General features: G+C 38.8%; 1 protein-coding gene across 1 annotated transcript in view; it reads left to right on the forward strand.

Moving 5' to 3' along the window:
* Window positions 1-10384, forward strand: part of SKA2 (spindle and kinetochore associated complex subunit 2) — a 42404-nt gene extending 32020 nt beyond the window's left edge. The window contains exons 3-5 of the mRNA XM_025363370.1: window positions 969-1145; window positions 7774-9364; window positions 9566-10384. Of these exons, the coding sequence (XP_025219155.1) occupies window positions 969-1145; window positions 7774-7842 (246 nt within the window). The 3' untranslated portion in view covers window positions 7843-9364; window positions 9566-10384. The remainder of the gene's footprint in view (window positions 1-968; window positions 1146-7773; window positions 9365-9565) is intronic.

The raw sequence follows: 10384 nt of genomic DNA on the forward strand, positions 1-10384 counted from the left end.
GAGACTCCGTCTCAAAAAAAAAAAAAAAAAAAAAAAAAAAATTAAAAGAAAGAAAAGAATTACCAAGTGGCAGAAGGGGCCCAATTGAAATGTCTTTTATGGAATAGTGGTAATTTATATTACAAAATAAATCTGGGAAACCAATATAGTTTATAAATACAGTTGGGTTGGCATGAATTTTATATTTTGTATATATATAAATAAATTGATATTTATACATACTTTATCCCCATGATAGTATGTTTACGAATTTTGGCCGGGCGCGGTGGCTCACGCCTGTAATCCCAGCACTTTGGGAGGCCGAGGCATGCGGATCACGAGGTCAGGAAATCAAGACCATCCTGGCTAACACGGTGAAACCCCGTCTCTACTAAAAATATAAAAAAATTAGCCGGGCGTGGTGGCAGGCACCTGTAGTCCCAGCTACTCCGGAGGCTGAGGCAGGAGAATGACGTGAACCCAGGAGACCGAGCTTGCAGTGAGCCAAGATCACGCCACTGCACTCCAGCCTGGGCAATAAGAGTGAGACTCCGTCTCAAAAAAAAAAAAAAAAAGTATTATAAGTAGTTTCATGTTGTCTTATTCTTTAAGAACAAGTATAAATAGTGCCTTTTATTGCCTTCCGAATAGCATTTAGAATTGTATTTTAGAAATATATAATTTATTATTGTGAACTATGCATCAAATGTTATATATCTAAGGTGACCCTTATTTGCTGTTTAATAGTGCTAATTTTTTTGGTGGGTTATTTCTGTACCTAGGCTATAAATTTCTTGAGAATAGGATCTAGGTCTTATACTTTTCTCGCTTCCCCATCGCCCATCTGATGTCATGTGGCTGCATAATTAAATACTCAACAGTGTTCAATTAAATGGATGGTAGAATGTGTTGTATGTATACAGTATTTTAATTCTTAAAAAGCTTAATCTTTCATAATTTAATACATGTTAATTTTTTTCCTGATGTAGAAAAATCCAGTTACACTCTTAAAGGAATTGTCAGCAATAAAGTCTCGATATCAAACTTTGTATGCCCGCTTTAAACCAGTTGCTGTTGAGCAGAAAGAGACTAAGAGCCGCATATGTGCTACTGTGAATAAAACTATGAATGTGATACAAAAACTACAGAAGCAAACAGACCTGGAGGTAATGCTTTCAATTGACAGGTTAGATTTGTATAAATTTAGCTCTGAGTGTTGCCTTGAAAAATACACTTGCTGTAACTTAAACTTTGAAACTCAGCAGTCAGTTTGAACTATTGAAAGATTTTCCTGATACCCTGAAGTATAATAGCTCTTATTTCTGTTTATTCAAAAATAAGCATTTGGACTTGACATGGTTAATAAAGAAGTGTGCCATCTTGAATTATGTAACCATGGCAGAAAACTTGGTAATACTTACTAAATCTAGCAGCTTAGCTGGTTCCTGCAAGTACTAGTGAGAATGAGATGTCTAGAAAATGGTTGGTTAGAGTGCTGTATTAAGGAGCTGTGTCTGGGCATGGCAGAATAATAGCACTGTCTGGCATGAGCATGGGAAGGAGGAAGGCATATGTGATATTTATTTGCCAACTTTGCACTAAATTTTGGCTTAAGATACTTTGAATTATGGGCTTATAGCTAGAGTAAATCAGAAAGGTTAATTACCCAGGTCAGTTTGATCAAGAATACTTTATATTGCAAATGGAGGGGAAAAAATAGAATAACATCTGCTTAGAATGATAAAATGATACCTAAGATGTATCTATTATAATCACAAGGAGATGAATGGCAGAGGAAGAAAGGGCAAATTAAACAGGGAATAGAGGTAATGGGGAGATAGAATTTAAAACAGTAAGGGTTGTGTTACATCCTAGTAAATTAAATGCAAAAAAAGTATGTATATAAGCTTTTATAAATCATCTCAGATCACACATTCTTCATTATATGTGCCTGACAATAGAGCACATAACCTTGTTCTTAGGAAACAAATAGCTGATTAAGTATAGTTCCAGATGTACATGACAACATATCTGTATAGAACCATAAATTTTTTGAAGCACAGAATAAACATGGGTGAGAGGGCAAAGAGAAAATGGTATTTTGAATATCTACAGATTTCCCCCACTGGATATAATAAATCGATGGTGTATTTTTGAGACTACAAATTGGTACATAAAAGTAGTTGTATAGTGATAAAAGATTTCTTTTTTTTTTTTTTTGAGATGAAGTTTTACTCATTTCCCAGGCTGGAGTGCAATGGCACGACCTCGGCTCACTGCAACCTCTGCCTACCGGGTTCAAGTGATTCTCCTGCCTTAGCCTCCAGAATAGCTGGAATTACAGGTGCCTGCCACAATGCCTGGCTAATTTTTTGCAGTTTTAGTAGACACAGGGTTTCACCGTGTTAGCGAGGATGGTCTTGATTTCCTGACCTCGTGATCCGCACGCCTCGGCCTCCCAAAGTGCTGGGATTACAGGCATGAGCCACCATATCCAGCCAGTGATGGAAGATTTCAATCATCTGACTATCTGTAAAGGTTTTCAGTTGAAGAAATACCTGAAATGAACAATACTTATGTCAAAGGCTGAAAACTAAGGGAGCTTTTACTTTGGATCACGTTATGGCAAATAAGAAGAAATGATTTAAAAGTTATAAAACTTGAAAGAGGTGGTCATATTTTAGAATCAATGATGACCAAATTGGGAAATGTTGGCTATAGTAAGTCTTGTACCTACTACTTTAAAAATGAGATAGTATGCTGGGCACAGTGGCTCATGCCTATAATCTCGGCACTTTGGGAGGTCAAGGCAGGAGGCTCAGTTGAGGCCAGGAGTTTGAGACTAGCCTGGACAACATAGTGAGACCCTATCTCTACTAAGAAAAAAGAAAAAAATATTTTAAAATTATTGGGCATGGGAGTGCATGCTGGTAGTTCCATCTATTTGGGGCAGAAGGATCCTTTGACTCTAGGAGTTTGAGGCTGCAGTGAGCTATGATTGCACCACTGAATTCCAGCCTGGGTGACAACGTGAGACTGTCCAAAAAATTTTTTTTGAATAAACTAAAATAAAAATGAGATAGTATTAGAAAGTTCAGAGGGAATAGAGATATGATACTTAATCTTCTGAGAGATGTTTAAAAGGGGGGCTTAATAAACCATAATACTGATAAAATTTTTATGATCCAAATGTGAATGGGAATGACATCTGTAGAGCTGATAACCAAAAACAGTTATATGAGCCCAGAGTTTAAAGGACTTGCAAGGTACAATTTGTAAATAAATTTCAAATATTAAAAGGTCATAGGGAGAAACCTGCAAAATCAGTTAGGAAAGCCAAAGGGGCCGGGTGCAGTGGCTCACGTCTGTAATCCCAGCACTTTGGGAGGCCAAGGCGGGAGGATCACGAGGCCAGGAGATCCGAGACCATCCTGGCTGATATGGTGAAACCTCGTCTCTACTAAAATAACTAAAAATTAGCCAGGCCTGGTGTTGCATGCCTGTGGTCCCAGCTACTCGGGAGGCTGAGGCAGGGGAATCGCTTGAACCTAGGGGGTGGAGGTTGCAGTGAGCCGAAATCATGCCACTGCACTCCAGCCTGGCAACAGAGTGGGACTCTTTCTCAAAAAAAAAAAAAAGAAAAAAAAAAGAAAGAAAAAGCCAAAGGCAGATTGAGCTAAGGCCTCTGAAATTTTCTAAAATAAGGAAAAGGTTATTTTAAAGGGGCTTTAAAATTATTTGGGGAACAAGAAGGACAAGAAAAGGATAAATTCTCCTTGGAACCAATAGTGCTTTGTTTATAGATAACAAAATGTATATCTTTTCAGGTATTATCTTGCTATAATCTTTATCAATGAGTGGTTTTTCATTTGGAAGGGTAGAAAATATATTTGAATTTATAATATTCAAAAAGAACACTTGAACTGATAATACTAAATAATAAATACAGAACAGAAAAGGAGGTAGGAGAAAGGTAATACATACTAATTTTGTAATCTTTCTTAGGGGATATTAAGACTGACGAAGAAAAAAAGAGAAAAAACACTGAGGTTTATTTATTTATTTATTTATTGTTTGTTTTTTGAGATGGAGTCTCCCTCTGTTGCCCAGGCTGGAGTACAGTGTCACGATCTTGGCTCACAGCAACTTCGGCCTCCCGGATTCAAGCAATTCTCCTGCCTCAGCCTCCCAAGTGGCTGGGACTACAGGCAAATGCCACCACGCCCAGCTGATTTTTTTGTATTTTTAGTAGAGATGGGGTTTCACCAAGTTGGCCAGGCTGGTCTCGATCCCCTGACCGCAAGTGATCCACCTGTCTTGGCCTCTCAAAGTGCTGGGATTACAGATGTGAGCCTCCGTGCCCTCATATTTAAACTGAGGTTTAAATATGCTCAATTATAAAGGTGGTCTCATCAAAAGAGAAAAGGGACTAAACTTACACCCAAACAAAAAATAGCAAAACAAACGCCCCAAACATATATAACAATAAATAGAAAATTAAAAAGGCATTAAAAGTAGAATATGTAGTATTCCATGATCTTCCAACATATGTGTGATAAAGAAGAAAAATTTCTACAAACTTTAGACTGGTTAACTTGTCTTTAATTCCTGGAAAAATTATTTGAGAATTTATTAAACAGATGGTCTGAAGGGTTTTGTAGTGATCACAAGGAGCAACATGGATTCATCAGTCTTACAGCTGGGTGTGGCAGTGTGCATCTGTAGTCGCAGCTACTTGGGAGGCTGAGGTGGGACGATTGCTTGAGCCCAGGAGTTAGAGGTTGCAGTGAGCTATGACCACACCACTGCACTCTAGCCTGGGCGATCGAACAAGACCCTGTCTCTAAAACAAAAACAAAACGAAAAACTAAGTCTTGTCAGAATAACATTTCCTTTTTTTGAGGCAGAAGAAGGAAATCCTGTAACTGTTTGGGTTGTAGTAAGACATGATTGTTTTTCATTTTATCCTTGTGAACATGTTGGGCAAATGTTGGTCTGATCAGTGGAACCAGCTGCATATCAGAATCATATAGGTTCTGTGGCTGTTCTAGATCTGGGCTGTCCTATTTGCATAACCTAATGTGGCTATATAAATTTAAATTTAGGCTGGGCGCAGTGGCTCATGCCTGTAATCCCAGCACTTTGGGAGGCTGAGGCAGGTGGATCACCTGAGGTCAGTAATTCCAGACCAGCCTGGCCAACATGGTGAAACCCCCATCTCTACTAAAGAAATACAAAAAATTAGCCAGGCGTGGTGGCGGGTGCCTGTAATCCCAGCTTCTCGGGAGGCTGAGGCAGGAGAATCTCCTGAATCTGGGAGGTGGAGGTTGCAGTGAGCTGAGATTGCACTCCAGCCTGGGCAACAAGAGTGAAACTCCATTTCAAATAAAAAAAAAAGAAAAAAAAAGAAAAAGAAATGAAATTTACATTTAAGGTGGTCAAATGAAAAATAAGCATTAAGTTCTTCACCTACTGATTGGACAGCGCCGATATAGAATATTTCCAGCATCATGGAAAGTTTTATTGGACAATGCCACCCTAGAGATTCTGATTCTGTAGGTCTGGGGTGTTCCAGATTTGGCAGTCTCTCTAGAGATGACCTATATAGTTGGCAGAATTGTAACTACTTGAGTCTTCAGGTTGTACCTCCTATTAATTCCCCACATAACCCTTTGTTTCAGGCAGGCTGTCTGTTGGTGCTCTGTGAAAGTCCCTTACAACTTCCCTTCAGCCTCCCTTCTTCTTTTGCTGCTACCTGCTTTTGGTGAATGCTATTGGCTGTTTTTCTTTCTCAGCATCTGTTCTCCTTTCCTGCCTACCAGAGTGTAGACATGCAGTGCATAATTATGTTTTGGTCAACAATGGACCAAATATATATGGCAGTGGTCCCAGAAGATTATAATAGCATATTTTTACGTACTCTTATGTTCAGATGTTTAGATATAAAAATACCATGTGTTACCACTGCCTACAGTATTCAGCACAGTAACATGCTGTACAGATTTGTAGCCCAGGAGCAGTAGGCTATACCATATAGCCTGAGTGTATATATACAATCTCTGTGTAAGTACACTGTGATGTTCACATATGAAACTGCCTAACCATGTATTTCTCAGAACGTATTCCTGTCATTAAGTGACACATGACTATACTGACTTTCTTGAGATGTGTGTTGTCCCTCATAGCCATGTGCCTGAGATGAAACTGGCCTCATCCTCGGCTCCAGGGGTGCATCTGATTGGCATAGGGAATGGACCTTATTTTTAAACTAACAGTGGTTGAGGAATGGGTTTGTAACCCAAATGACATGTGAGTAAGGATAGTCTGGAAGTAGGTAACCAGGAAGACTTTACTCACTGCTAAGACAACCCTGAGAAGAGAAGGCTTCTTCTGGACACTGTGTAGAATTGTGATACCTAGAACCGTTAAAGCCATTTGCTGTCAGCTTGAGGGTAAAGGTACCATCCAGGAATATTAGAGCTGTCAGATGGAAAAAACTGAGTCCTTACATTGTTCAGTTGCTGAATAAATCAGCCCGGAAGTCTTTCCTTTTTCTGAAGTTATTGTGGAATGATAATACATTTTCTTTTCTTTATCTTTTTTTTTTTTTTTTTTTGAGACAGAGTTTCACTCTTATTGCCCAGGCTGGAGTGCAGTGGCGCAATCTCAGCTCACTGCAACCTCCGCCTCCCAGGTTCAAGCAGTTCTCCTGCCTCAACCTCCCGAGTAGCTAGGATTACAAGCGCCCGCCACCATGCCCAGCTAATATTTTGTATTTTTAGTAGAGATGAGGTTTCACCATGTTGGTCAGGCCGGTTTCAAACTCCTGACCTCAGGTGATCCACCCACCTCGGCCTTCCAAAGTGCTGGGATTACAGGCATGAGACACCGCATCCAGCCTGTTTTTTCTTTTTTTAAGATGAGGTCTTGCTCTGCTGCCCAGGCTAGAGTGCAGTGACACCATCATGGCTGACTGCAGTCTCGACCTCTCAGGCTCAAGCGTCCTCCCACCACAGCCTCCCGAGCAGCTGGGACCACAGGTGTGTGCCACCATGCCCAGCTAAAAATTTGTGTACTAATAAGTTAAAAATTAGCTACTCAGGAGGCTGAGGTGGGAGGATTGCTTGAGCCCGGGAGGCTGCAGCTGCAGGGAGCCGTGATTGCACCACTGCACTCCAGCCTGGGCAACAGAGTGACCCCGTTTCAAAAATAGAAAAAAAAATTTTGGAAAAAAATTAGATGGTTGCATCTGTACTGAACAACTGTAGACTTTTTTCCTTATCATTTATTCCTTCCACAATATAGTGTAACAACTATGTACATAGCATTTACATTGTATTAGGTATTATAAGTAATCTAGAGATGACTTAAAGTATATAGGAGGATGTGTACAGTTTCTATGCAAATACTACACAATTTCATATAAGGGACTTGAGCATCTGTGGATTTTGTTACCCTGGAACCAATCTCCCACAAATACTGAGGGTTGACTGTACTTTTAGAATATGGCATCCAAACATGACTTCTTTGGTTCTGCTATAATCCTTAAATTGTTTGATTTCTTGGTCTTGTTTCTTCAACTTAATTGCAAGTTCTTTAGAAGCTCAAACATCATAGGACCTTGTATATAAATAGCCAAGTATCTGTTTTTTCCCTTGCCCTTCTAAATCTGTGATTACATATATAGTATAAGCTTAGGGAAACATTTATTGGTCGACAATGCAGAAGTTAACTAAACTGATTTAACAGTCTTTGAAGATGTTTGAAATAAAAATTTTATCATTTATTTTCTAGCTGTCACCACTGACTAAAGAAGAGAAAACTGCGGCAGAGCAATTCAAATCTCACATGCCAGATTTATGAAGAAATGGATCTGGAAAGGAAACTAACAGAGAAGAGCTTAATTCCAGAGAAATTTAGGAAGATGTTTTGTTAACCCTTGATGTCTAGAGATTGGGGGCTGGTGAAGGAGGTTTGGCTTCAATGACTGGATAATGATGTCTTTCATGAGAGAGACTATAAGGGCAGATAATATATGAATAAAGTTCAGCCAAAAGGGTCAAAGGAGAATAAAATGATTTAAATATATGTATACACACATGCACACACACACTTAGTCTTGCAATTTCAGGCAAGAAAGTCTCAACACTATTTTGCATCTGTTTTCTTTTTCTAAGTCATGATAATGTAGATGTTCTGGTCTATCATAAAAGAATGTTTATGTACATTTCCGTCATTCAATATGTGGCTTTGGAAATTGAAGTATAGCTAAAATATTTGTATTACACATTATATATAATTTCATTTTGTAAATGTTGATTGCGCATGTGGCCACATTATTGTTGAGACTGCTTTTATGTGACCTGTAGTCTCCCACAAAACCTAAAGTAATAACCTGGCTTTTCTGTGATAGCCACTTTTGCGTATTTTTTTTCCCTATTTCCCTTGCCTGCTAATGTTGAGCAGCATGAACTTGCTTTCTGATGCTGTTTTAGACTGTCCCTGTTGTATTTCAATAATATCTTTGTTTTCCTTCAGCCTTTATTACTGTAATTGTTCATTCTACATGAAAGCTAAGAAACTGAAATTAGAAGAGCACTTACCTGCTACTTGCCAATTTTGTGTGAGTGTGTTATATGTGTCAATTTCCCTTTAAAATAACTATGTATTTTAAAATAACTATTGGCAATAAGGAAACTGTTCAAAGTAGAGGCAGATCTTGATACAAAGATGTTAATCACAGGGTTGTTTATGATAGCAATGTACATACACATTTGGCTAGTACTAGGTGAATAGGAAAATAAATCATGTTGTATGTATACAATAAGAGGTCAAGTTGCCAATAAATTATTACTGTTAATGTTCTGGGAAATGCTGAAACTATGCTAAGTGGGGGAGAAGGAAAGCAGGTATTGCAGTTTTGTAATGAAGATTGGGCTTTGGAGTCATATCTGAGATGTAAGTAGCAGGTTTTAAATTCTAGCTATGACCCTGGGCAGATCACTTAACTTTTGAGTGTCAGAATGTTTGGAAGGCAAGACAGTAAAGTGTTTTAATACAGGGTTCAGTATTTAGTAAGCCTTCAATAAGTGATATTACATACATGTAATAAAAACTAAGCATTGAAAGGACTAGGAAAAATGTATCAAATGTTAGTTCTCTGCAGGTTATAGAATTATACTTTTACGTAATTTTAAAATTTCAGTTATGAGCATGTTTGTCCATTAACAAACTTACAATAGCTGAAAAACAGGGTTGTGAGAACAGCTTCACTTAAAATTGTCTTGTCTAGTTTGAGTATTTCAAGAACAGAAAGCTTCCTTTTTTTTTTTTTTTTTTTTTTTTTTTTTTTTTTTTTGAGACGGAGTCTCGCTCTGTCGCCCGGGCTGGAGTGCAGTGGCCGGATCTCAGCTCACTGCAAGCTCCGCCTCCCGGGTTCCCGCCATTCTCCGGCCTCAGCCTCCCGAGTAGCTGGGACTACAGACGCCCGCTACCGCGCCCGGCTAGTTTTTTGTATTTCTTAATAGAGACGGGGTTTCACCGTGTTAGCCAGGATGGTCTCGATCTCTCTCACTCTGTCGCTCAGGCTGGAGTGCAGTGGTACGCTCTTAGTTCAATGCAACCTCCGCCTCCCAGATTCAAGCAGTTCTCTGCCCCACCCTCCCGAGTAGCTGGAATTACAGGTGCCTGCCACCACGCCTGGCTAATTTTTTGTATTTTTAGTACAGATGGGTTTTCACCATCTTGGCCAGGCTCGTCTTGAACTCCTGATGGTGATCCACCCACCTCACCCTCGCAAAGTGCTGGGATTACAGGCGTAAGCTACCATGCCCAGCCGCCTTTTTTTTAATTACAGAGAAGTAAGTTACACCTTAGTATCAGATATTAATTTTCTTCAGTGTTCAGGCAATTAGTATTTAGAAAGTTCTTGTCATGAGATGGCTCTGGGATGTGATAATGATTGTTGGGATTGAAAAAATGGTAGTATCATGGAGAGATCATAATAAATTCTTATTATAATAGTATTAAAAGTGGTTTTGCTTTCAGTTAGGGAGAAAAATTAGATTGTACTATTTTTCCTCTATGATTTCCTTCAGTTATCTTCCAAATGTTATTTTTCCCCCACAGCCCCCTTAACATTGTTCTCTATGCACTTCTCAATACATTTTCATTTGTTTTTCAAGCCTCTTTGTGGATGACTCCTAAATACAACTTCTTCCTCTAGCTCTAGATCCATATTTCCAATAAAATCCCCTACCTGAATATTGAAATTAAACATGTCCAGAATACTTACTGATTTTACTGTTAATAGCCACTATTCTGTTGTTTGGAATTAAAATCTGTATAACTAATTTGCATCCCTTTATCTTCTTAGTCAATAAAACCTACAATTCTCTCTCTAAAA

This window comes from Theropithecus gelada, chromosome 16 (genome assembly GCF_003255815.1).
Source record: "Theropithecus gelada isolate Dixy chromosome 16, Tgel_1.0, whole genome shotgun sequence".
In the NCBI taxonomy this organism is placed as follows: domain Eukaryota; kingdom Metazoa; phylum Chordata; class Mammalia; order Primates; family Cercopithecidae; genus Theropithecus; species Theropithecus gelada.